Genomic DNA, 26,354 nt, shown 5'->3' with positions numbered 1-26,354 from the left:
CTTGCGCTGCCCGTCTGGTGACAGCCACCGGCTGCTGACAGCCTCCCCCCACCAATCCCCGCCCGACTTGCCCCCCGATCCCGCCACACGGGCCTGCGGAGAGGCGCGGAGCAGCGCGGAGCAGCGCGGAGCGGGCGGCGGAGCGGGCGGGCCCGCACCTCCCGCCGCGGTGTCATGCCCCTGGGCACCCCGGCGCGGAGCCGCCCGAACTGCGCCGGGACTCGGAGGTAGCGGCTCGGAGGAGCCCCCAGCAGCGGCCACAGCCCCTCGCGGGCGCGGAGGTCCCGTCCGCCGCCCCGCCGCTCGCTCGCCCCGTCGGGTCTCTCCGTCCCCAAGGGTCACCGAGCAGCGGAGTTACCCGAGCAGCCACCATGGCCACCCTCCTCCGCAGCAAGCTTTCCAACGTGGCCACCTCGGTGTCCAACAAGTCCCAGGCGAAGATGAGCGGCATGTTCGCCAGGATGGGCTTCCAGGCGGCCACCGACGAGGAGGCGGTGGGCTTCGCTCACTGCGATGACCTGGACATGGAGCATCGGCAGGGGCTACAGATGGACATCCTCAAGTCCGAGGGTGGCGAGGAGGGCGGCGAAACCCCCCTGGAAGGGGACATCCACTACCAGCGGGACGGCACCGGTCCCCTGCCGCCCTCCGCCTCCAAGGACGCGGGCGTCTGCTCGGAGTTCTCCGGGCAGGGCAAGCCCAAGATCACGGCTTGGGAGGCGGGCTGGAACGTCACCAACGCCATCCAGGTACGACCGCCACCGCCGGGCACCGGGGGAGCGCTCCCCGGCCCCGCTCCCAGCCCGCCGGCAGCCCCGGGGTGATGGCAAACCTGCTTGGGGGGAAAAGGAAAAGGGGGGGGGAGGAGAGAGAGAAAGAAAAAAAAAGGGAAAATTAAAAAAAGAAATAACAATATATGGGAAAGATAGGGGGGAAATAGAAGGAAAAAAAAAAAAGAGGAAGACAGAGAGAAAAACAAAAAGAAAAAAAGAACGGAAAATAAAAAGCCTCAAACCTGGTTTTCTCTGCTTTTCCCCCCACCACTGGAATACATAGCCAGGGAGGGGCACTGGGCCCCAAACCCGTCCTGTTGCACCTCCCTGTGTATCCTGGGGGGTGATGGGAGACCCCAGGGAGGGCCTGGGTTGGTGGTGGGGCTGCACCGGGGTGCACCGAGAGGGGCTGGGGACAGAGAGAGTAGAGGCTGGGGAACAGCCCAGGCGCCAAAACTGTACTGGCTTGTTCTGGCTGCTGCAGGGTGAGATGCTGTGGGTGTGCAGGTGTGATTGTGGGGGGTGGCACGTCAGAGAGGAAGCTGGGGGGTGTGTAATTGTGTGTGGCCGCGGCTGCGTGGCGTGACTGTGTGACTGATTGCGTGGGTGTGATGGTGTGCAACCGAGACAGCGAGTGTGCATGTGACTGCGACTGTGCGACTGCGTGTGCCCGGGTACGGGCGCCTGCGGGTCCCCTCCGTGAGACGCGCAACACGGTTTCCATTTTGTCTCTTTCTAGGGGATGTTTGTTCTGGGCCTGCCCTATGCCATCCTTCATGGTGGATATCTAGGACTCTTTTTAATAATTTTTGCTGCAGTGGTTTGCTGCTACACTGGGAAAATCCTTATTGCCTGTCTTTATGAAGAGAATGAGGATGGGGAGATAGTCAGGGTGAGAGACTCCTACGTGGACATAGCGAACGCATGCTGCGCGCCGCGCTTCCCCACCCTCGGCGGCAGAATCGTGAATGTGGCTCAGATCATTGAACTGGTCATGACCTGCATTCTCTATGTGGTAGTCAGTGGGAACCTGATGTACAACAGCTTCCCCAACTTGCCCGTCTCCCAGAAGTCGTGGTCCATCATTGCCACGGCAGTGCTCCTGCCTTGTGCGTTCTTGAAGAACCTCAAGGCAGTCTCCAAGTTCAGCTTGCTCTGCACATTAGCCCACTTCGTGATCAACATCTTGGTGATCGCCTACTGCCTCTCCAGGGCACGTGACTGGGCCTGGGACAAAGTCAAGTTTTACATTGATGTGAAGAAGTTTCCCATCTCCATTGGCATCATTGTCTTCAGCTACACCTCTCAGATCTTTCTGCCTTCCTTGGAGGGGAACATGCAGAACCCCAAGGAGTTTCATTGCATGATGAACTGGACTCACATAGCAGCTTGCATCCTTAAGGGACTCTTTGCCTTGGTCGCCTACCTGACCTGGGCTGACGAGACCAAGGAAGTCATTACAGACAACTTGCCATCCACCATTAGGGCAGTAGTCAACATTTTCTTGGTGGCCAAAGCTTTGCTCTCATACCCCTTGCCGTTCTTTGCGGCTGTGGAAGTCCTGGAGCGGTCCCTTTTCCAAGATGGAAACAGGGCCTTCTTCCCCAACTGCTATGGGGGTGATGGGCGGCTCAAATCCTGGGGCCTCACCCTCAGATGTGCCCTGGTAGTTTTCACCCTGCTCATGGCTATCTATGTCCCACATTTTGCCCTCCTGATGGGTCTTACTGGGAGCCTCACAGGCGCAGGGCTCTGTTTCCTGCTCCCCAGTCTTTTCCACCTCAAACTCTTGTGGAGGAAGCTTTTGTGGCACCATGTCTTCTTTGATGTCGCCATTTTCGTCATAGGTGGTATCTGCAGTGTCTCTGGGTTCATCCACTCTTTGGAAGGCCTCATAGAGGCCTTCAGAACCAACGCTGAAGACTAAGGAGGGGCCAGAGCCGGTTACAGTAAGAGAATCGCATCGAACATCCACATAGCCAAATAATTCTGCATCCCTTTAATGGAAAGAGTCATTATTTTCGTTACGTGCATCCAACAAATTCTATGTCATAGAATCTGCAAATTAAAGGTAATAAGAAGATATGAACGTGTCCACCCTGCCATCTTTTTAAATAAGCTAAGAGTTAAATATATTTTTTTGTTATTTAGAATTTTTTGAAGGAAAATGTCTGGTGCCCCATCCCTATCTCCTCACTTGTTGCCTGAAGCTTGGCTCCCCGCAACTGACCTGTTGGGAAAGAGTCGCAGTTTTCAATACTCCTTACAGATATGCAATTCAGTGTTTCAGGAGCTGAAACACAGGTGCCGATCCGACGGGATTGGGTTAACGCGCTCACAGACGGAAGCAAACCAGCCGTGTGTGCTGGGAGCAGGGACCTTCATTTTACACTGTGTGAGATGGATGTAGATGAGACCCAGATTGTACAACCAGCCCAACAAGTCCAAGCAGCGGCTGATGACCAGTGATGCCAATTACCTGCAATGTTTACACCGTAGTCACATAGATGTCAGGACTGCTTAATTCTTCCATCCAAATCCACACCGAGGAATGGCACTTCCCATCAGCTACAATATTTTGTCTCTGGTTGAAATCGCAGACCTGGAGTCCACTTCTCGGTGACTTTTGTTTTGTTTTGTTTCAACGATTGTTATTTCTAAATTATCAAAAGTTAAAAAAAAATAATAATAATATATTGTTGGATTTGATGTCGTTCAGGATACAGGAACAGAATTACGACACAATTCATTCTGTGCAATCTACCAGATCCGTGGAGCTGTTTCCAATGTACGTGTGGTGTCATTGTGGTAAATAAGATGAAAAATGTATATCAGAAAAAAAAAAATCTATCTTTAACTTATAATGTGGTACATAAATATATCAAACAATAAAGAGAAAACATAGTCAATGAGGCTGGCCTGGTTCGTGGGGGCTTCAGAGGAGCTGGGCAGAGGCAGAGGGAGGTTTATCCTCAGTGATGGTGGGATTAAGCTGTTTGCAAGAGACAGGACACATATTTTGGGAAGGGGTCGTTCTACAGTTGAGGGGGCTGCTTTCAACCCCCAATCCCCACAACCTTGCTTTACTCTCGTAGCGCTCATGTTCTAGGGATGGATGGAGTTTACAGGTTCTTGTGAAGGAGAGGAAAAAACCCTCACAAACTAACAAATGCAGTGGAGGCGGGGGAAACAAACGAAATAAGGGGCTTGAACGGAATTAACTCTGCCCTACCCACAGGTGTGGAGCGTCGGGCTGATCCCCGCGGCGGGGGCGGTCGCCCCCAACCCCGTGACCGAAACCACCTCGATTTACACCGATTTGAAAGCCACATCAACTAATTCGTTGTCTGCTCGATACGGCTGCACAGCGGGGATGGGGGGGTACGAGACACCCACCGACAGCGCTCCCGCAGCCCGGGCACAGCAAAGGTCCCCGTGGGGCTCCTTTTATTGCCCCCTAAATCATGTCGAGCCCCGGTAGGGACTGAGGATCGTCCCCCCACCGCCTGGCCGGAGCTGGCGGAGCTGCCCCTCGACGGCCGCGGCAGCTCCGCAATGCGGTACCCGTGGGTGGGAGGCGGGGGGGGTTGGACAAGCCGGGGAAAGGGGCTGCGGGCAGGAGGGGGTGATACTCCTTCCCAGAGAAAACAGCATTTCGGGTGGTTTCCCGGGCAGCCTCCGAAAGGAAAGCGCCGGGAAGCTGTGGGGTTTATTCTGCATGGGGACAGTGATCTGTTGTGCCGTGGGTGGGTGTGGGGGGCATCGCGGTGGGGTGCTTGCCCCATGGATTAGCTGCGTTTCCCTCCTTGCTGGGCCTCTGTTTTTGGAGGGATGCAGCTCTGCCCCATCCCAATTCTCAACCTCACCCCCATCCTCATCCCCGTCTTCATCCCTGTCCTCATAATCCTCATCCCCATCCCTATCCTCTTTCCCATCCCCATCCTCATCATCTCTATCTCCGCCCCCATCCCGGTGAGGTGACCCGTGATCACCCGTCGCTCCGGCAGGCACCGGCAGCCGAAGCTGCCCTCACTCCCTGCCCGCCCCCGGCGCTGCCTGCTCGGTCCCCCCCGCTGGCCGCCCGGGGTCTCGGCGGCGGCGCAGCGCCCTCGCCCGACGGCGCGTCCCGGCCCGGAGCCACCGCACCGACCGGCCCGGGAAGCGGGGAGACAGCCCGGCCGGGGGAGCTGAGCCAGCAGCTCCTCCTTCATGGCTGCCGGCTGCTTTCTCTTCTGCCCCGAGCTCTGTGTTCCAGCTCTGTTTTCTCCCCAGGGTGCTGAGAAGGGACCAGCATGGGTGGAGATCCAGCCCACCTTCTCCCTGCCTTGTGTAGGGCTGAGATAACCTCTCGGGTCCTGGAGAGCAGAGGAACCCTCAGAGGTTAACGCACCCCTTTGCACATCTGTGGTTTGCATCTGCTTTGCATGTGGTGGTTTGAGGATCCTTTTCTCTCTGTGTTCCCCGTCTGGATTGCAGGAGGCACAGGGATGCAGCCAGGACAGCTGCCATGCCGCAGTGGGAGGGCAGCTTGCTCGCCTCTCCTTGCGGGCAGCTGCCTGTGCCTGGATGCAGGATGCTCACTGACTAACCTCTCCCATGCCTTTGTGTTTTTCAGGGGCCGAAGGTTCTTTGGTTCAGGGCTTGTGATGATGGAAACCATTTCATGAAGCTTTAACTTTGCAGAGGTTTTAAACCTAATTCAGCATTTCCCCCCCTCCTTGTGAACAGAAACAGCTCCTGCTTTGAGTGTATTTGGGATTTTAAGATGATCTGTGCCTTTCTTGTGACAGCAGGGGGAAAGCGAGGGCAGCTGAGGGCTCCTCGCTCTGCCCCTGCCCCAGTCCTCAGGGTGCAGAGCAGGGGACCAGGAGCAGAATGTGCCCTCAGTCCCAGCAAGTGCACCTCAAATCACCTCAAATCCCCGCGTCCTGCCCAGGCACAGGCCCCCAAGCCCCTTGTTCCCCAGGCAGCTGAGATACCCCCTGGCTGGGGGGACTCCGCGTGGCATTTTGGCCTCCCCTGTGATGCCTGGCGGCAGGTTGAGCGGGTCCCAGGGATGACAGGGAACCTCAGCGTCCGGCTCGCTGTGGTTTTCAGCTGTGGTAAAGCCAGTGATTATCTAGTGAGCCCCAACGGGTTTTGTCTCGCTGTCAGTTCCGCTCAAGCGCTTTCTCCGTGTTTCTGCCAGGTGCCGACGCGCACTCGTGGCTGACGTGCGATGAGCTGGCGAAACAAGCCCGCTCAGCAAGCTGGAGTGATAAGCCGAGGCTTTGTCCTTTGAATTTGTCCGTGGCTGGAATGAGTGAGGCAGTTGGTGCAACCCTTGTGACTTGGGCTTGAAATACAGGCAGCCCCCTCCAGCATGCTGCAGCAGACATTTTGATGCTGTGCTGATGCTAGTGAAAGCGTACATGAACCATCGCAGGAGATGTGCAGCCTTTAAAGTAGAGGATGCAGAGGAATGAGCAAAATAAACCCTAAAATAGCAGCAGGTTTAATTTGGACAAAGCAGAAATATGAAAAGCCAGCATAATGGTAAAGTCTGATCTCTGTTCCAAATGGCTTTTGTCTGCGGCTTCATAGCTTCTGGTCATGTGCTGCAGCAATCCTCTAAACCTTCTCATCCTGAAAATGAGACAAACAAAGGCCCTCTCTGCACTAGCAGGGAACAGATTTCTTTCTCTCTCTGTGTCTCTACAGTCCCTCAACTACAATAGAGACCTCTATTTGGGTTTGTTCCCTGAGACATGAGGGTAATATCATATCTCTGTTATCCTCATGCACCCGCACGGCTGTGCCACCCACGGGACCGGCGGTGGGGGGGTCTGGGCCCCCTCCTCTCCAAGTGCTGCCAGAGCTCGCAAGGGGCCAGACGTGGCTCTGCCTTCTCCCCCCGCACAGAGCCAGAGCCATTGGCTGCGGGAGCAGTCAGCTGCCTTGGCCTCGTGAACCTTGGATGCCCCAAATCACATATTCCAGACATTTCAGAAAACGCCTGTTTTGATGGCAGCACCAATATTCTACACCATCTGATTTTATACATTTTTGTTTGTTTGTTTTATCCATCTGTGTATTCAAAACCTACCTCAACTCACCCTTTTGGTTTTATAATGGCCTCCTGGTCCAGTGACCCTTTTTCTTTCTCCTCTCTGCTTCGGGATTCACAGGCCCAGCTGAGATGAGCATGTGCTGATGGCAAGAGGTCAATAATTTAACAAACACTTGAAGAATTGTGCTGCTATTCATGTTTCCTCAGAGCTGTGGGACCTCTTGACCAACTACATCGTGGTCCACTCCTGCGAGAGGGTCAGGCACAGAAGGGCTTTTTGGGGTGAAAGAAACCACCCTGGGTAATCAGAAAAGGCCTCCTGGGTATGAAGTTTGTATTTCGGGTGAGGAATTGGAGGCTCCACCAGTGGCCAGCAGTGACTCCTTCAGCACGCTTGACCATTACACCATTATGTGGGTACCCACGCAGGGCTGTGGTGACCATGGGTGCTGAGGACTTGCAAGGGGGAAGGGAGAGGAACAGATAGCAAATGGGGAAGGATATAAAGGGAGGGCAAGTAGATTTTGGCTCCAAGAGGGTTTCGCTGGGCTCAGTTCTGATGTGCCCATAGGGCTTGGTCCTTGTCAGCTGCTCAGGTGCTTGTTCCTGCCTGTGTGTGGCCCAGGATGGGGAGCCTGGAGCCACAGGAAGGTCACACAGGAGGCAGACGTGAGGTTGTAGGACTGCTGCACCTGCAAAGTTCAAGCGTGTAGAAGTCCCTGGATCTCCTGCCCCGGATGCAGCACCTCACTCAGCACCTTCCTTGCTGGCAAGTTCTGTGGTTGCTGGTGGATCGACAGCGGGTCTTGCTCCCGTCCAGGAGCTCTGGCTGGTTTGTGCGGTGACCCATGCCTCACTACCTCTGCTAGGACCTGGCATGTGGCCCGGCGCAGCCTCCGGTGAACAGAGCACTTTGTTCTGACCCTTCGCACTTCCCTGCCAGCCAGCTGCCCTCTAATCTCCCCAAGGAGGGATTTTCCTCTCCCACCCCGGCTCCCTGTGCCTCGGTCCCCTGGGAGAGCAGTAGCAGGGTAATCATTTACTTCCTGCCACAAGCCACTCCTTCGGACTTTTCCTTCGACCTTCAGACCGAATTGACAAAATAAAAACAACAGGACGGAGAGCGGTACATGCTGCTTTCCACAGTGGGAGCGTTGGCAGCACCCACTGGCCACACTGCCCGAGCCCAGGAACCCAGCTTCTGCGCCTCCTTCTCTGCAGGTAACGTTGATTTACTTTATCTGGGATGATCATGAATCTCCCTTCTCCTGATGAGGTCCAGAAGCTGTTTGGTAGAAGCAGAGGTTTTTGTGCAGAACTTGTCCCTTGCTGCCAGGGACTCGGCTGGCCCGTGGGAGAGCTGCTCCCAGGGTCTGGCTCAGCGTCAGCAGATGGAAGCAGAGAGGGTTTCATTTCTAGATGTGGAAGAATCCAGAGAGGAGAGAAGCAGCCTCCTTGCTCCTCCTGGAAATATTGTATTAGGTGAAAAGGTTTCTTGCATTAACTGTGCTTCTCTCAGGAAACTTCCATCGCAAGGAGCTTCCATCATCCTGTGTGTGTCCACAGCCCCACACCAGCTCACCTCCCTGGGTGAGCTCCCGTGGGGAGCAGCCACAAGTGTTTCTGATCCTGCGTGATTTCAGGAGCTGGCAGAGCAGCAGAGGTAGCTGGTGACTGACCATGTGTCCCTCCATGTCCCTGAGCCCCAGGGAAAGGAGTCTGGTGTTGCACTGAGCTTTTGCAGTAAGCACTCGAAGGGTGAGGTTTGCACCTGAAATTTCGGGTGGTTTCGGCTGCGTCTCTGCAGCCAGGCTGGGCCTGGTGAAGCTCAGGGACGCTGTGCCCGATAGCGCTCTAACAGGGCATCCCGGAGCCCCCTCCAGCAGGACGGGGGGGCTGTTTCTGCTCGGTACCAGAGCAGGGGATGAGATGGGCGCAGCAGATTGCGGCACAGAGCTGCTGCTCTTGCACAGACTGACAGGTCCTGATGATTCCTTGAGCAGCATTTGGACTGGGCTGCTCACTGGATCCAGTATATAAAGCTCTGCTGGAGACAATCTCCAGCTGCACCAGCACCAGTTGCTTCCCGGCTTTTGCATGTGGATAAAGAGAGGCGAAAACTTGCATCCCATGCAGTGGAGCTGCAGTCAGCAGCTCTCAGGGATGGTGATGGGGACAGAGAAGGGCAGAGGGAGGCATCCTGAGGGACGCTTTGCCCACAAGCTTTCCTAAAGAAACCAGTGCTGTGCCAGCAGCAAGGGGCCTGTTTTCAGGCTCTCTGAGCTGTCTCCAAGCTGCTAAGCCCTGCTCAATCCGGCCGGGAAACTGCCTCTCTGCCCTTGTCCCGCCAGGCTGGTCACACTCCGGGCTGGAGCTGTGGGCACAGCCTGCATCAGACTGTGCTGCAGAGAACAGGGGTGCTCATCCCCCCAAAAACATTGTAGATTTGTTTTAAGAAAGGCTCTAAAACATAGTATGCAATATATCCTAAAGTCCTGCTGGGGAGGGGAGGACAGGACGACAAGCAGGTAAATTGCACCTTCCCCAAGGACAAGGCTGGGCAGCCAGGAGAGGAAGGGTCGCTTAATAGTCTGCTCCCAACTTCATGTTATTTATTCACTGACATCGTGCCCACACTTGAAAAAATGCTTGGAAGCAAGAAAGTCCCAGCAAACTAATTTAAAGGCAATGATACGATCAGGCGTTTCTTCCTCTGAAGATGTAAAGGCTTTACAAGAGATCAGTAATATTCTGCCACATTCATATTTGTAGAAACAGAGGCACAGAAAGTTGCAAGAGTTGCTCAAAGCCACTTCAGCTGTTCTTCAGAATAAAAACCTGATCCCAAGTGGCCTCCTCTTAGCTCCTTCCACCAAAACATGGGAAACCTCCCAGCACTCGTGTGGGATTCCTTGGCAAAATCAAAGGCAATGCCTGAGGCAGAATCCCGGCTTTTGGAAGCTGAAAGAAAAATGTAGATGGGAAAAAAGAAATTTGAAGAATCCCAGTGGTCACCAATAGTCTATTTAGTCTTTCATGAATCCTCTTAAGATTAAGAAATAGGCTCTGACCTTTTAAAGAATATCCTATCCTATCCTATCCTATCCTATCCTATCCTATCCTATCCTATCCTATCCTATCCTATCCTATCCTATCCTATCCTATCCTATTGCTTACCCAGCAGAGATAACCAAGTGGCCAAACATTTTAGGTCACCTTTCACTGCAGGTCGATGGAAACTTGCTTTGTGCTCTCTAGTGAAATGTTTGTTTTACTCTTATCTGGCCCCTTCCCTGCAATTCCAATTGCTCAGGACTGTGTGGTTCCACTTCAGTGACACTTCTATGATTATGGTTATGGTTATTGCTAGATAGGGAGATTAAGATAATGCACCTTTCCCTACAAAATAGCATATATGCATAGCATATAAAATATTAGAAAGAGGAAAGAGTACTACTCTGTGTGTAGGGAGGGTGGGTCTGGATCTGTTGTCCACTGTGTCCTGCCTTGGAGAAGCTGCAAACGTGGTTTCCCTGAGGAGAGCGGAGGGACCAGGCTCAGCTGTTCAGGACCACCCAGCTCTCGACCCCTTGCAGGGCTTGGGGATGTGGAGGCATGAAAAGGAAAGTATTTCCAAGCACAAGCAATGCTCCAAGCTGTGCCAGTGCAGCTGAAAAATCAGCTTTCTGTGGCCATGGCTGGTTCCCACTTTGCCTGATTTTTCCACCATGGTCTGACTGAGCCCTGCCCAGACAGGGGACATGCACAGAAAGGGTTAAATCACCCCAGAGCTGCTCATGCCTCTGGACCCAGGTCCAGCCAGAGGTTTTCCTGGCACAGAAGTGCTCTCTGGAGGGCAGGGAAATGCCTCCTGTGTGCAGAAGACCAGTAATGCTGGCAAAACCCAGACCCGACAGCAGCAGCTCTCCAGCTTTACTGGAATTGCTTAATTTTGTTTAGGAGCCTGTGGGTGCTGAGCAGGGGAACAGGCCAAGGTCAGTCCTAGTGTAACAAGTGCAGGGCAATGCCTGCAGCTCCTGTAAGGATGTGTGCCTGCATGCCCATATAATGTACATATCTATGTAATGTATGTGCCTATACAATGTACATGTCCTGCAAGTGCTCCCATGTCCAGCAGCCCTGTCAGCATGGCATTGATGTGTCCCACCATAGGCAAGGGATGCTGCTGGTTGTGACCGTGGATGCCTATGACAGCGCGAGGAGGAAAGTTCCACCTCTCTGGTGATGTCTGATGTTGAATGCCCAGGTGAGGACCTGCTCTGTGCCAGGGATCTGCTGGTGGCCCGTGTGTCCCTGGGCTTCCAGAGAATGTCTTCTCTTGTGCCATGGAGCCATCAGTCCCAGTCCAGTCACCCCAGGCACAGGGAGGACAAATTGACTCTCAGCACCTTAAAAGCATCAGACAACAAAATCCTTTCTTGAGAGCAGAAATCTGTGAATTTAATAGTTGTAGAGTAAATCTCTTCTGGTGTACAGAAGCCAAACAGCCAGTCAGTACCACCCAGCTCTCCTTGAGCACCCTTCTTCTGCCAGTTCCAAAGCACTTTCCAGAGGGGTGCACAGAGAGGGACACTGGAGTGGTGGCAGAGCCCAGAGTGACCTGAGCACCCTGATCCCCACCAGCCCGAACATGGTGGGTGTTGGTCGGGGAGCCAGACCCATGTCCCAGATCTATGCCCGGCTGGTGGGCAGCCAGCGCTGCACCCAAGGGCTTGTTCCTCCTCTGACTCCTGTGCCCTTTGCCTTTGCAGCCAGAGAAATACCTGTGTGCTCTGCTGCCCGAGGACGCCTGGTGCCGGTCGCTGAGCTCCAGCCGTAAAGAGAAGAGACCATTTCAGTTGGCTTTATGTACGTGGCCTGGATGGAGCCCTCCTCCACCACCCTGGGGAAGACAAAGGGTAATGCTCCTGGCTGGTATGGTGTCACTACACCCCTGGGGACAGCGAGGGTGTGGAGGGCTGGGCTGTGGAGCTGGCACAGCCCCATTGCACATCTCCCAGTTGGGCTCCAGCCTGGCTCCCAGCTCCCGCAGCCGGCCCAGGAGGCGGTTGTGTGCGAGGATGTTGGCTGAGAAAAAAAATCAGGCTTTGACCTGAGAGAGAGCAATATTTCAAGCAACATGCTGCTTCCTCTCTCTTGTTACACATAAGAACATGAGATGTTTCAGATGTTTTGATCCTGGTAGCTGTAGTTTGGGGAAAGGGATTTGTCCTGTGTGGACCAGTCCCTCTGCTCCCCCAGGGAAGCTGGTTTTCCTCCTGCTCTAGCTGCACGTGGGAGATTTTATACGAAATGACAACGGGAGCAAAAGGCAACTGCTTTATTTTTAATGAAGAGAGCGGGAAGACACCAGCCCTCCTCTAATGCCTCCTTTTGCACAGAGCTTGGTCTCTCTTCTCCCAGACCACTGCATGTCTCTGACACCAGGTGTTCCCCTCCACATGTGTTATGTTTGCATTTAATACTGCTGCAAAGCACCAATCTGGCTGCCCCGGGCTGCAGTCTTCCTGTGTGGGTGAAGGACACCGCAAGCAGCAGCTTCTTCTGGGTTTGAACTGAACCAAACAACAGTTTTGACCTTCCTCCAAACCACAGGACAGTGGACAAATTTCAAGCCTACTATGGTATAGAAAATCATTCTGAACACCTGAGATGCTGTCTGGGATGTAATTGGCTCTCACCCATCACCTGCACCCCTCCCTCCTCGTCCCAAACTGCCACGCCCACTTAAGTTCTCACACCTTGGGTATACCCAGCAGGTGTTTCTTCATCTTTTGCAGCTGATCATCCTTTCCTGCTCTCTTTAAAGGGCTGCAGGGGGGCAGCAGTGGCCTGATCACCCTGAGAGGGTGGGGCTGCTTGTGGGCTCAATGAGTTGCTGTAGGAGATCAAGCTACTCCCTTCTGAGTTTTAGGAAAGAGCTGGTGGCAGGGTGGGCTGGTGCAAGGATGGGAAGCGTGGAGAATGAGGCATCTCTGTGCTCGCTGGCTGTGGAGTGCTTCCCCTGCTTCAGGACACAGCCTCTGCTGGGAGATGTGCTCCCAGGTGTGTTTGATGCTTTGTTTTCTATTTTCATGAGATTATTTTTTTTCAATGTGAGATTATTTGTTCAAGCTTTAGCTATCTGCTTCCCCCCCCTCTCTCTCCAGCTTTGCATGCAGTTTTTCTTTAAAATGTGCAGGGTTGTTTGTGAGCTCCGGCTTGCTTGGAGCCAGGGCTGCTTGCCTGGGGTTCCTGCTCTGGTTTGCTGTGTCCCTGGGGTATAAGCAAAAGGATCCCCAAGAGAAAACTGGACAAGCTGGGAGCTCTGTGGAGGGTGGCTAAGAAAGCTTCCCCAAGTGAAGAAGTCCTTTAAAGTCTTTCCTAACCTTTCCCTGGACTTGCTGTGTGCTGTAGTGCTTCAGTGGGAATGAAAGCAGAGCTCAATGCTGGCCTGGAGGTATCTCTTGGATCTGTAGCAGGGGAAAGCTTGAGCTTTTTTTTTTTCTTGCTAGTAAAAGCATGTGTTTGCTGGAGTCCTCCTCCTTCTGAATTCCCCCTGTGCCCCTTCTCTGAGCTAAAACTGGGGCATCTCTCCCTTATGCTGCACGCAGCCCCTGTGATGGGTGAAAGCTGTGGGCTGCCTTATGTGCCCCTATCTCAACCTGCCCCTCCAAAACCTGTGCTGCTCCCCAAACATCACCTGCTGCCCCGGTGACAGCCTGCCAGGCCTCCTTGCCTCTCTGTGCTGGCAACCAGCCCTTTCCAGGGCAGGAGAGGATGAAGCACTTGCTCCGAGGGGTTTGCAATCTAGGTTAGGTAGGAGATGCTGAGAGCTGTGACATCAGGGGAGAGGGTGGGAGGCAGCTTTGCAGATGACGAGTCTATGAGGTTGCTTCTCCGTGCAAGGTACGCGTTGCATTAGTAATGTGTTTGTAGCAAATAACGCTGGGCTAGCATGGGAATGTGGGTCAGCGCTGGCAGAACTGTTGAAGGGAGAGGGAGCTGCTCGTGCTGGGAAGAAAATGTATGTTACTGAGGGGTGTTTGGTGGGGGGAAATTTAGCTGCAGCAACTGCTCCAACTTGTAAGTAGCAGCTTTATGTTGTGTTAGTGGGTTCCTGCTACCTGGGGGTGCCTCTGGCCCTGGGTGTTGGGGTGAAATGGTCTTTGGGGAGATGGGTGCAGGGTGCATATGTTTGTTCCTGGTGTGTTATAGTCACTTCATATCAGGAAGCTCCTAGACTTGCTTGCTGATGCTCTCTGTGGCCCTGGCCATGCCTGGAGCATCCCTGCTGCCCCAGCAGGCACAAGGAGGGATGCAGCCGGGCATGTACGACCAAGGATTCCAGCGTATTTTCGTGACCTATTTCTGATTCTGTTGTTCAGCGTGTGTGCGCTCAAGAAATCTTTGTGCTTTAGGGGGAGTGAGGTTTGTTAGTGATAAGGAAAAGCCTTTTTGGTTGCTTGGGAGATTTAAACCAGAAACTAACCTGGCTTCAAAGGTGAGCTTGGGTTGAAGAAGGTGACTCTGAGCCTGAATAGAAAGTGATATTGGATGTGGGTATAATTATCCTAAAAATGTGCATGGTACTTCAGTGCAGAAAGAAAGACTCTTGCTCAGAGCAAGTGCATTTAATGAAATAGCTTTGCTAGAAAACGCTGCCCTTGGTCAGCAGGGACTTGTTGAGTAGCTTCACTTCCAGCAAAGCAGCAGTGGAGCAGAATGGGGCTGGTGGAGGGAAGCATGAATGGGCTGCCAGGCTGTGACCCTGGAGAGCTGTGCAGCCTTTGCTCGCTGCTGGTGCTCCTGCCTGGCTGCAGCTGTGGAGGTCTTGCCAAAGTAGCCTTGTCCAAGCCCCTTGGAGCAAGTCGGGAGCTTGTCCTGCATCCTGTGCTACCAGAAAACACCTCAAACCAGATGGATGCATTTTGGTTTGCCCATGTGACCCCCAAGATGCCCAAGCTGTGACATCTTCACCTGTGTCTGAAGGGAATCCTGAGTCTGGGATCAGGAGAGTGTTTATGGCAGCATGTGGATCCTGGGGCTTAAAACCAGCTTGTGAGGGTTCAGATTTGGAGAGCAGGACTGATGTCCTTCTGCTGTGACCATGATATCTGTCTGGTTTGTTGAGCAGCCCATAGGCAGGCGTTGTATGACCTTCAGCAGACCTCAGTGAGCCAGGGAGAGCCAGACTGTTGGGGAAATAAAGACTGTGTCAAGTGGGAGGAGATGGGGATTGATCTGTCTGGGTGCTGCCTGCTGGGGCAAGCTCTTGGACCTGCTCCAGGGCCAAGTATTGGCCAAGGTCAGGGTCTCAGACCAGCCTGATGTGGTAAGCTCATTCGCTGAATGGTTTATGTTTCTTTAAATGCCTGCTTTCCTCTTCCCTGTCCATTCAGAAACTCTAAAACCATATCCTGGTTATCGGCTCCTCGCCAGATCCACAGGTCCCAGAGCTGCTGGTGGTGCATGGTTGGTGGATCTCTGGAGTGTGCAGCTCCTGCAACCTGCCAGATCCTCAGAGCTATGTGGGCAGGGCTCTGCAAATGGGCCTGTGTTTGCTTCAAATCTTGTCGTTGTCCTACAGACTCCTTGCCCAGGGACATGGGCTCTGGCAATCACTGCTGCCAAATCCTTGGTCCATAGAAGAGCTGTTCCAGGATGATAATTTGCTTGTATCTACAAAGGCTTTTTTTCTTTTTGAGGAGAGAGGGGAATACATGTTTCTGTGGATGCTTTGGTTCTTTCCCTTCAGTAGTGAAATTAAGGCTGAGCCAGGGAGTTAAACTGAGTCTAGGAATATTTTTATCTGCTCCTAAGCAAAACAAGGAACTCCTCTGTGCAGGCTGCACTTCTTGGGCTTTTCTCTTGCTCAGCCTGTGCAGCAGGGAGCAGGGTCCAGGACTTTGCATCTCTGTGAAGGGCAAGGTGACGATGGGTGGTGGCAACCGCCTGAGCAGGGATGATCCGTGGTGGGAATCCCGGCTTCTGGCACCGGCTGCGTGTCCTTGGGCAAGTCACTTACTCACTGCGATGTGTTTGTGCTGGCTTACCTCCTGTGGGGCCCTGAAAGGTTTCATTCATGTCCCTAATTACTCGTGGAGTCCTGAATGAAAGGAGCAGTGCATATGCCAAGTGTGTGACGTATCCCAGTACAACATCGTCCTTGTGAACGCTCTCCTTGTCCCTCCTGGGGACCCAGGGGTGGCTCAGGAGGCTTGAGGGTGGTGTTTTAGCCAGTCTCCTCTGCCATGGGAGAGAGCAACTGTTTTGTTGCATTTCTCCCCGTCCTGTGAGCTATTGAGGGCTCCTGGCAGGGCTGGGAGGGGAGCTGTCCTGGTTCCTATAATTTCCTGGTTATTTTGGTATGTGGGTGGAAGGGGGAGGAGGGCGGCTGTGGAGAGAAGAGCAAGGTCAGTGAAGAACAAACATGCCTCTGTGCACTTGTGATCGTGCCACCAGCTAATAGCCTTCGGTGCTCCAACTTTTCCTCGCAGAACTCATCAAGCAGGGCCGTGAGAGGATAGGACAGACCATCAAAGCCTCTGGCTCCAGGCTCTGCTCGTAGTGAGTATGGAAAACCTTGTAGTGAGTATGGAAAACCTCCCGGCGGGATGAGAGCCCTTTAAAAAGCTCAGCCTGATAACCCGGCGCTGGCAGGGCGGTGAATGGAGCTGGCTGGCACCGGGCAGATGTGGGCAGGCCCTGGGGACAGCCGCCAGCACCCGCTGCCGCCCGCCACCCCTGCCCTGCTCAGCCCGGCCGCCGAGCAGAGGGGATCCGGGATGGCCGCGGGTCTGTGCACGGAGATGTGCAGGGGTGGAGAGGGGGAGCACCCACAGGTGAGATCTGGGGGGGCTGGGGGGATCTTTGGGCACCTTTTTTTGGAAGGGACAGGGGCTGTCAGAGCCCACAGGTGTGTGAGAGTCTGGTGGGGCTGAGGGGGAATGGACAAAGCACTCTGGGGCAGAGGAGAAGGGTATGGAGCTTTTATTTTGCCTTCTGTCATTTCTTTAATCCTGGCTTTTGCAAGGAGCATGGGGGAACCCCTAAAACCAGGGGGAGGAATGTCTGGGGTGGCAGGACCCATCCCTCCTTAGCAATGCTTGAGCAGGCTGGCTCTGAAACAAGTGTTCAAGTCCAACTCCTCCAGCCCCAGCAGCACTGGGTAGATGACAGTCCTGTGCTTTAATGCCTTTGCTCACCGAGCCCCCCCTGGCTGCCATGGCCAGCCCCTCTTCCTGCAATGTCACCAGTCCCAAACTGTCCTGCTCTGCCCTGGGGGAATGGTCTCCAGGTGCTGCCAGCCCAGATGATGGAGGGACCAGCTGGGACTGTCCTGGCTGCCCTGTGGGGATGCTGGGTGGCAGAGCTGGGTGCTGCAGCATCCCTGTGTGGTGCAGAGGGGGCTGTGTCTGCATTGAGAGGGGCCTGACCATGGCCAGAGGGCTTCAATTTTGCCTGGCCCTGATGCTCGGCTGCTGCTGGGGCTGCGCTGGTCTTCACATGTCAGCGCCCTGACTCGTTGCTGCAACTGTAAATCAAGGGCTATCTGTGGCATTTGATATGCTTGTGCTTGTTCTCATCAACTGGTGCACCTGGGAACTTTCTTGCCCCCATTTCCTGTCAGTGTGCACCACCAGTGCTGCCAAGGAATTCAGCTGAGGTCTCCTGTGATGGAGGGGAACATGCCCTGGGGTTTGTGCTGGTTCCTGGCAGGTTAATGATGTGAAGCTGTTTCTCTCTTGGACTTTGTTTCCAATAGTGGCTTGCTTTTCTTTTTCCAAGTGCTGAACGAGTTGTTTTTTTAATGGATCATTCCCGGAGCCCGGACAAAAGCACCCAGGTGAGACCATTGTACTGTGCCAGCAAGTCCTCACCATTGGGATGAAGAGAGGGGCTGATGCCTGTAGTAGAAAAGCAAGGAGAGCCTGCATTAGCTTGCTGGGAGTCTTGCTGCTGCCTTGCCCCTGTGGGTGATGCTGGGTGGAGAAAAAGGAGAGCAGAGAGGCCCTATACAGCCTTCTGGACCAGGCATAATGCTCCCAGAGTCTGAGGAAGGGAAGATGCCTGGGGAGCAGGAAGAAGAGGAAAGCTGTATGTACCTCCTTCTTGTTGGGAAGAGGGAGGCTGCACCTCTGGGGTGCTGGGTGTGTATAAGGCCATTTCCAAGGCTCCAGACTTGGCAGTTTTGGGGCTCAATGGGAGCGGGCAGAGGGCTGCAGGGTTTGGGGGGGTGCTGGTGTCCTGCTGCAGGGGTGCTCCTCTGTCTCAGATATGCACAGGCAGTGGGCAGTGCCTTGTTTCAGTGCTGCAGTGAGCAACTAAGCCATGCAGTGCCTTTGCTCTGGTAGCACAGCAGGGCTGGGGTGCGTCAAGTGAGGAGCTAAGCAGTTGTTTAGTACTGTTGCTCTTTGGGCAAGTATGGGATGAGGTCTTCAGCCCAGACTCTAGCTTACTGCAGCCTCCAGCTCAGGGATGATATTACTTTAATGCAGAGCTCTGTTCTCCCTTTCCCCACCACTTAAATGTTTGCCCAAACATCCACTCTGTCTTTTGCTGATGGGTGTTTATCAGTGACTCTGTGCAAGTGATGCTGGACTGAGGAAAGAAAAGCACAACCTGCAGCACGGTCCCTGTGAATAACGTGATCGTTATCTTCCCTAGCCTCCAACATCAACTGACAACATCAACCTTGGACCTTCTGCTAACCCCAAGTAAGCCCCCTGCAGAAGCCAGGTAGGGTGTGGAGCATGCAGGGAAGAGATCTGGCAGGGGAATGCCTTTGTCTCATGTGGGTGGTGTCTGCAATGTCCTCACAATTATATTACTTGGCCCTTAGTGCCATGTGTATCACCAATGCACCAGCTTTCAAGACAAGTAGCTATAGCGGGTCCCCGTTATCATAATCACCCTCTCCTGTCCATGTCTGCAGCCCCTTGTCCCATCTCTCTTGAGGGGTAGGAAGGGAAGACCTTCCTCATCACTGCTGGCTCCCTGACTCTTTCTCTAGAAGTGGGGATGAGCTGTGTCACCTGACAGGTGCTTTCACCTGTGGCTGTGTTCTGCAGATGGGATGCTGAGGGATTGCTCATCCTCTGCTGGGTGCAGGACACACACAGTGTTAATCCGCTGCTTGCTGGCTGGGAGCAAGGGCCACTTTAATCCCTTTCACAAGCACTTGTGCTTCCACAAAGGAACTCTGCTTTGATGGCAGTGTTGCTGTTGCGTGTTTCTCTCCCAGAAACATTAACTTGCTTCATTCTTCCCCAACAGTGCCAAGCCAACAGACTTTGACTTCCTGAAGGTTATTGGCAAAGGAAGCTTTGGAAAAGTAAGTGGATTTGTACAGGTGGGCTGTAGCTCTCTGGAGGCAGCTTGGAAAGAGACTTCCCTACTGGAAGAGTTTCTGGCTGTGTCATTTGCTTGCCCCACTCCTGAGGGGTTTGGTCTGAATGGGACTGGGCTTTGACAAGACCTGAGATGGGGTTTGCATAGCCCATTCTTACTTTGAGCTGCCCTGCAGCCTCTCTAAGGACAGAAGGGTGAGGTGTTTTATGCTCAGGATGGTGATGAACAGTAATTGGTTTAAAATAGGGCTCAGACTTTTTCAGCTAATAAAAGATCTCTAGACAAATCTATGCCTTGATAGCAAGGATCCACTATTAATGGATTGTCCACAAATAGTCCAAACACACTTTTTAGGTAAGAGAAGTATTGTGGAGATGTCATGTTCCTTTTTCTGACAATGAGAAAATGCTGGCAAGTCAGTGGGCTGGAGCTTGGTCTTTACAGCTTTGTACCTCACCCCATCAGGTTGTACTCTGTGTATAATCACTCACAGGAGTGTTGAGCTAATGAGAAAAACACTCTTCAAGTGGCACAAGGTGAGACTGAAACTGATGACCAGGACCTTCTGTTGCAGGTTCTCCTGGCCAAGCGCAAGTGTGATGGGACTTTTTATGCTGTGAAAGTCTTGCATAAGAAAACCATCCTAAAGAAAAAAGAGGTATGTCTGCTGTCCTTGGCTACTTCTGCAAATAGAGGTCAGTGTATGAGCAATCCTGGTAATACAATTGGTGTGTATTGTGGCTGAGTGAGCATTCGCGTAGACAAGCCGCATGTTAAACATGGATTTCTTGGTGCCATGGGAAAATGGAGAAGAACTGGGATGAAACAGGTTAGAGAGGAGAGATTGGTTTCTTTTCTGGAGCTGGAACTGACCCCATAGAACTTGCAGCTTCTACTTGCTTTCAGAACAGCAGAGGGTCCATATGGTGGACTGCACTGGACCTTTGCCTGAAACTTTAACTCCTTTCCTACTTCTTTACAGCAAAACCACATCATGGCAGAGCGCAATGTGCTCCTGAAAAATGTCAAGCACCCCTTCCTTGTGGGACTCCATTACTCCTTCCAGACTTCAGAGAAGCTTTATTTTGTGCTTGATTATGTAAACGGGGGAGAGGTGAGTGCATGTACAGGCTTTATTTTAATCCTCTTTACGGTCCTTTCCAAACAAACTGCTTTGTTGGCTGAAAATTTCTTGTCAGAAGATAATTATGTTGAAGTATAATGTTGCCTTGACTGCTGGCAAGGACCAGCTAGGAGTGGCTGGCATTCACCTGTATGTTGACTGAAGATCTTGCTGGATATGACCCATGCCAGCTGATTCCCAAGGCAAAAACACTGAGAAAAACATGTGCTGGGGTGTTTTAAAATTCTCTGGAGAATATTGGAAATGCTGATGATGTTGGTGAGCTTTGGGAAAAAGTCATTTGTGGGCCAGCTCTGGATTCCAGTCTAGAGCTCTTGTGATTCCACTACAGCAGGTCAAACATCTTCTGTCCTGTAGAAGCTCCTCTCTCCTCAGCTGTGTTTTTCTGTGCTACCTGCAACTGGCTGGGAGATACAGTTAAATGGATGTCTTTTCCAAGTCTAACTCACATTGGGGATCTTGGCGGGTTCAGTGCTGTGCATGTACCTCTCTTCATGGCCATACTACAGCTATAATTGTCCTGTAGGTTGTAGCAAACTAGAAAACTTAATTAGATCAGCAGATTACCAGCTTTGGGGTGATGTATTAAGTAAGGGGGTGACATGAGTAGGACAAATGAAGCAATTTCTGGAAAGGTGTTTAGATTGCTGAAGTCATTTAGCTTCAGCTTATTTGGTGCTGTCCATGTGTCACTTGCTGCAAATTGATTTTCACTCGAGTAGCTGGCTTTTGTGCTTGCTCTAGTTATCCTTCAGTTTTTTAGAGAAGAAATGATCCACCTTATGATCTCGTTGTAGCTCTTCTTCCACTTGCAAAGGGAACGGTGTTTCCGTGAGCCCCGGGCTCGATTCTATGCTGCAGAAGTCGCTAGTGCAATTGGGTACCTGCATTCCCTAAACATCATTTACAGGTAAGGCACATCTGCCAAGGACAGCAGGGACACCAAGTTTGCCCAGCCAGGCTGTGTGCAGTGCTGGGGAGAAAAAGGGCTTCACTGACAAGACAGTGCACAGATAAGACAGTGCACAACTGGCACTTTATCCTGCAAGACAGTCCCATGCAGATGCATCTTGATGGGCAATAAATATTCCCAGTCTGATAGTGCGAAAGAGAAAGGTTAAGGGTACAGAGCTAAAATAAACCTGGCTCAATAAGTAAGACATTGTCTCTCAGCAGCAATTCATGCATAGATATGCAGGCTAGCACCTGACCTTGTACGACAGCAGTGCCTCTATGTTTGCATGTATGTTGATACCAAACAGTGATGGGGATCTGCGCTCTGTGAAGGTCTTGGTGAACTGGATTGGGAAGTTTTGTTAGGTCCTGCTCTTAACTGATGGTGTTTCAGGTCTGGCTTTCCTAAATATCTGGTCAAATCTGCTCAAACAGCACTTTTTTGTCTTGCAGGGACTTAAAACCTGAGAACATCCTTCTGGATTGCCAGGTACATTCACAGCTTGTGTTGCCTGCCTTCTGCCTTTGAAATCATCAGGACTATAAACAGAGGGCTACATTTCTGCAAGCTGGGCTATACTTGCTTCACTGTATGGGTTTTGTATGTATGTATCACTGCATAACTGTGCAGATCCTGCAAGAGGGAGTGAGCCTGCTCTCTGCAGAGCTGCACACTTGGAGCCCTCTCGGCTTGTTCCAAAGAGCTGGGACCTGACTTCTGGGCAGGGATAAGGGATGCTAAGAGCAGGGATCAAGGATGCTAAGAGCAAGTAATGGGTGCTGCTCTGGTGGTGGCTCTGCCATAAAGCAGTGGCAAAGCAGTGCTGCATCTCTTCATAGCTATGTAGGTGTAGTCAAATCAACTAAAAATCCAGATCCTTCTCTGTAGGCTCCTGTACTTGTACTATAGGAGGGGAAGCAGATGAACAGTGAGGAACATGCATGAGATGCAATGTGAAGGCCAATGCTTGGAAGTCCTGTCTCTTCTCTAGAAAGAGTGGGCCAAGCTGAAATGTCCCTCCCTTCTTTAGGGACACGTAGTATTGACAGACTTTGGACTTTGCAAAGAAGGAATGGAGCAAGAGGAGACAACATCTACTTTTTGTGGCACTCCTGAGGTACAGCGTGTGCTGGGGTTCTCTGTGACCTGGGGGCTCAAAGCCTTCAGAGATTTGCTGCTCTGGGGCTCAGACTTGTGTGTGTGCTCAACTTCTCAAAATATGGTCTGTGAATTAGAACATTTTGGGCTCTTTCAGGCTGTCAGCCTGAAGCTGGAGTTCAGATAAGACTTTCCCTACTCAGCAGAGACATTTTTACCTGTGACAGCTGATTAGTATTCCAAACTTGCTGTGCTACCGGGGCAGGGATCCCTGTGCTTGGAAATGGCTGGTGTTGTGAAACTGGGGCTGCTGCAGGTGGCTGTGGAGACAACCTTGACCCTGGGAGCCTGTAACCAGGCTGTTTACCTGCCCCGATACCCTGGAGCTGCAGAACGCGGATCCTGCTGGCACCGACGCACACAGGACCTTGCTGAGCTCCTCTGTGTGTCCTTGGTGTGCGGGAGCTGCAGAACACCCTGTGCAGGGGAGAGGAGCAGGCATTTTCTCTAATGCACCTCAAACAGGTTTTGCTACAACCTGTCTCCAGTTTGGCTTATGGGAGGATTTTTTTCCCCACTTTTTGCTGAGCTGCGGATTATTGGTAGCAGTTTGGTTTCAGTAATACACCTGTCCTGCTGCCCCTCCGTGGGTGGCTTGAAGAAGGGTCTGTAAACAAGACACCTTTCAGTGTTCAAGCTCTGTAGAACAGACAGGAGTTTCCTGGTAGTAGCCCTCGGATTTCAGTGTGGACCCTCTTGTGCAATAGTACAGCAGGAACCAAGCAGGAATGTTTGAAGTCTGTTTTGTGGGTTTTTTTGTGTGTGTGTCTGGTTTGTGTTTGTTTGTTTGTTTTTTTTTTGGGGGGGGAGAGTTGTCTTTGTTTGTTTGTGGTGTGTCTTTGTTTGTTTGTTCTCCTCTGCCCTAGATAAGGAGCCCGATAGTTGACAGTGATAATGCTGTGTGAGACCAGGGTCAGTGTGCTGCTCATTCTGCAGGCAGCTTGAATTCTTGACTGTTGCTCCCTGATGATGGTTATTGGTAGTTTTGCTGCTTTGGACAGACTTAGTGGGATTGAAAGCTGCAGCTTCTTAGAGATGCAATGTGCCTTTGCAGGACAGATATCCCAGCTGAGAGGTGGGTGGCAAATCCTTGTGCAAGTTCTCTATAGGAAGAGAAATGCTTTGGGGGAATTTGGTAGGTGTCTTTCAAACCCATTGCTCTGAAGCAAGTGGGGAATCCATCAAAGCAGGGTAGGAATTGCATCTGTGTGCTTCCTAATGCATTTGTTCTGCTTGCACCGCAGCTAGTTTTGCATACTTAGGAGGGCAAAGCCCTTCCTTTAGAATTTGACTCCAATATTTGCTTCTGAATCTTCCCAGTACTTGGCTCCCGAGGTGCTAAAGAAGCAGCCGTATGACAGGACAGTGGACTGGTGGTGCCTAGGGGCTGTCCTCTATGAAATGCTGTTTGGACTGGTAAGTTTGGAAGCAGTCTCTTTTACTTTACATGCTGGAGAACTTATTTTCAAAAGTTGTGTGAGATTGGTCTGGTGTTCACATGGTACCTGACACAGACAATTGAATTCTGAACTAGATGACCTGGTTCAATCATACTATTGTCCTTTTGGACAGAAAGTATGTGGCAGGTCTCCCTCACCTACTTGCTGCAGGACTCACTTTGACCTGTGATGTGTGGTTCCGTATGGTAGCTCATGTTTTACCTGGCTGCTTCTCCTCTCTTTCAAATTAGCCTCCTTTTTACAGCCGGGATGTGTCTCAAATGTATGACAACATTCTGCACAAGCCGCTCCACATCCAAGGAAGCAAGACTGTGGCAGCTTGTGACATCCTTCAGGGACTTCTCCACAAGGACCAGAAGAGGAGGCTGGGTGCCAAGACAGACTTTGTAGGTGGTTTCCATTACGATCAGGAGGGAGGATGGATAGAAAACATTGCTATTCTGAGCCTTTCTTTTGTGATAATGGCACTGTCTTGGAAAAAAGCTTTCCATGCAGGTTGACTCTCCAGCTTCCTAAAAGGGGCTTATGGGGTTGACTTGGATTTCCCAAGGGAAAGGTGTGGTGGCAAGCTAGGACACCAGTGTGTGAGGGTGTCATCTCCCTTTAAGGGAATCCTGGACCATGGCCCCCATGTATAAAGGAATTGCCACGTGGGCCCTACATGGATATGCAGTAGCTCCAAGAATCACTTCAGCCACTTAATGCTGTGAAACCAGCTGGCAGGTCCTCAAAAAGGAGGATTGGCAGAAGAGTGACTTTTTCTCCCCTCATTTTCTATGCAGCTTGAGATAAAGAACCACGTATTCTTCAGCCCAATAAACTGGGATGACTTGTACCACAAGAGGATCACTCCTCCATTTAACCCCAATGTGGTAAGTAGGTATTTCTGTTGGTATCTCTTATATAGTGGTACAAAAGGAATCATCTTTACATGTCTTATGATGACACTGAGGGATGCTGAAGTGCAGGTTATGAACTGCAGACTCAGTGGTGATGACTCTTGAAAGAACAGCTGTGTTAGACTGTCTGAACAGAAGCAGTTTGGGCTCTGCTCACTCAAAATGATGTGTATCTCTGCTCCTCGCCTTAGGCTGGTCCAGCTGATCTGCGCCACTTTGACCCAGAGTTCACCCAAGAAGCGATCTCCACCTCCATCACCCACACGCCTGACCTAGCAGCCAGCAGCTCCAGTGCCTCAGATGCATTTTTAGGGTTTTCTTATGCACCAACTGAAGAGGACATTTAGGTTTTATACAGGCTCTGAGAAGCCAGATTTTAACCGAATGGGTTTTATGTTTGAGTTTTTTCCTTTTTTTTTTTTTTCCTGGAAGGGTTGGTACTGTCCTTTGCTTGTGGTTTAAGGAAACTGGGACTAATACACTAACTGGCTGGGATGGAACTCTTAACTCTTGCTGTTTGGTGGATTTCTCTCTAAGTGACTGTTCCCCTGGCAAGAGAAGTGAGACACTGATTATTTTCCCCTGAGTGTACTGTGTTACTTGGCAGAATTGTATTCACTCTGTGGTTGTATTTATGGTTGAGGTATGTACCACCATTCACATCAACAGCCATGTCCTCTAACTGGATACTTTCTTGTTCTGTTTTGGAGGAGCTAACTCAGCCCAACTGCTTTGTCCCCCTAGTAGAGAGTGAAGCACCACACTACCAGGAGCAGTGGCTTCATTGCTTTAAGTGGACTGTGCCACTTAAACCACTCATCTTGAACTGAGCTGAGAAATGGTTTATCAGTTATTGCTCCAAAGGTGGCTGCAGGTCTGTAAATCCTGACCAGGTCTGTAAATCCTGACCAGTCCTGTGGCCTTTCACACCAGCCAGTCCCTCCCTAAGGTGAGCGGATCATCTCTCTCTGGTCCAGGGCTGGGATGCTGCTGGAGGAACAAGGAGGCTGCTATGGAGATGGTGTGTGTGTGGAAAAATACCAGATAAAATAGGTGGGAAGAGGAAAACAAAAATAACCTTGTGGTCTAACCCTCCTTGGGGTGCGGGCTCCTTTCACAGCACACACTTGACTTGCCTGAGGCACAGAAACACTGCACCAAGCATGATCCAGAGCAGTGAGGGCAGCCCCATCACTGATGTACAAGTTATTTATTCTGCTTTAACTCAAACACTGGTGTATTCATTGAATGTCACTTCCTGCTGTTCTTTTTTTAAAGTCATTTTGTTGTCCTCTTGTTGTGGGGAGGAGAAAGGGGGCTCAGAGCTTCTAACAGCAACATGGGGATAAACAAAGGGGTTTCTAAAAGTTGTGTGATGCTCACCCTGGTGGGAAGCTTCTGCTGGAACTTTTTTTTCCTTAATTACCGGACTTTATGTTATACCTGCTGCATCAGCATCCGCAACATGATATGGTTTATATTAAAATGCATATACTGCTGTGCCTCCATCTCTGTGCTGTGTGTGAGGGAAGTGTGGAGGAGAGCAGGGAGGTGGGTGTTGC

The 26,354-nt window shown here is 51.8% G+C and overlaps 2 protein-coding genes across 3 annotated transcripts; both read left to right on the top strand.

Annotated features, from left to right (window-relative positions):
• Window positions 1-371: 371 nt before the first annotated feature.
• Window positions 372-2,700, top strand: SLC32A1 (solute carrier family 32 member 1; the record flags this gene model as incomplete). The annotated part of the gene is made up of 2 exons (XM_082065478.1): window positions 372-749; window positions 1,513-2,700. 2 exons carry the CDS (start codon window positions 372-374, stop codon window positions 2,698-2,700), a joined length of 1,566 nt encoding a protein of 521 aa, XP_081921604.1.
• A 10,013-nt stretch (window positions 2,701-12,713) lies between these two features.
• SGK2 (serum/glucocorticoid regulated kinase 2) lies at window positions 12,714-26,298 on the top strand (the record flags this gene model as incomplete). Of its 2 annotated transcripts, XM_082065484.1 has the most annotated exons (14): window positions 12,714-12,888; window positions 16,323-16,392; window positions 17,614-17,671; window positions 18,493-18,542; window positions 19,102-19,159; window positions 19,751-19,834; window positions 20,159-20,290; window positions 21,118-21,230; window positions 21,728-21,764; window positions 22,306-22,392; window positions 23,754-23,849; window positions 24,124-24,279; window positions 24,676-24,765; window positions 24,984-26,298. In XM_082065484.1, the coding sequence occupies 14 exons, from the start codon at window positions 12,714-12,716 to the stop codon at window positions 25,137-25,139; spliced, it is 1,362 nt and encodes a 453-aa protein (XP_081921610.1). In that variant the 3' UTR covers window positions 25,140-26,298. The 2 variants fall into 2 exon arrangements, with proteins under 2 accessions (XP_081921610.1, XP_081921611.1); XM_082065485.1 differs by lacking the exons at window positions 12,714-12,888; window positions 16,323-16,392 and adding an exon at window positions 16,606-16,667.
• Between the last annotated feature and the right edge of the window lie 56 nt (window positions 26,299-26,354).

The sequence above is a fragment of the Streptopelia decaocto genome, assembly GCF_964273445.1.
Source record: "Streptopelia decaocto genome assembly, chromosome: 14".
Taxonomy (NCBI): Eukaryota; Metazoa; Chordata; class Aves; order Columbiformes; family Columbidae; genus Streptopelia; species Streptopelia decaocto.
This window is presented reverse-complemented; position numbering and strand designations above follow the sequence as displayed.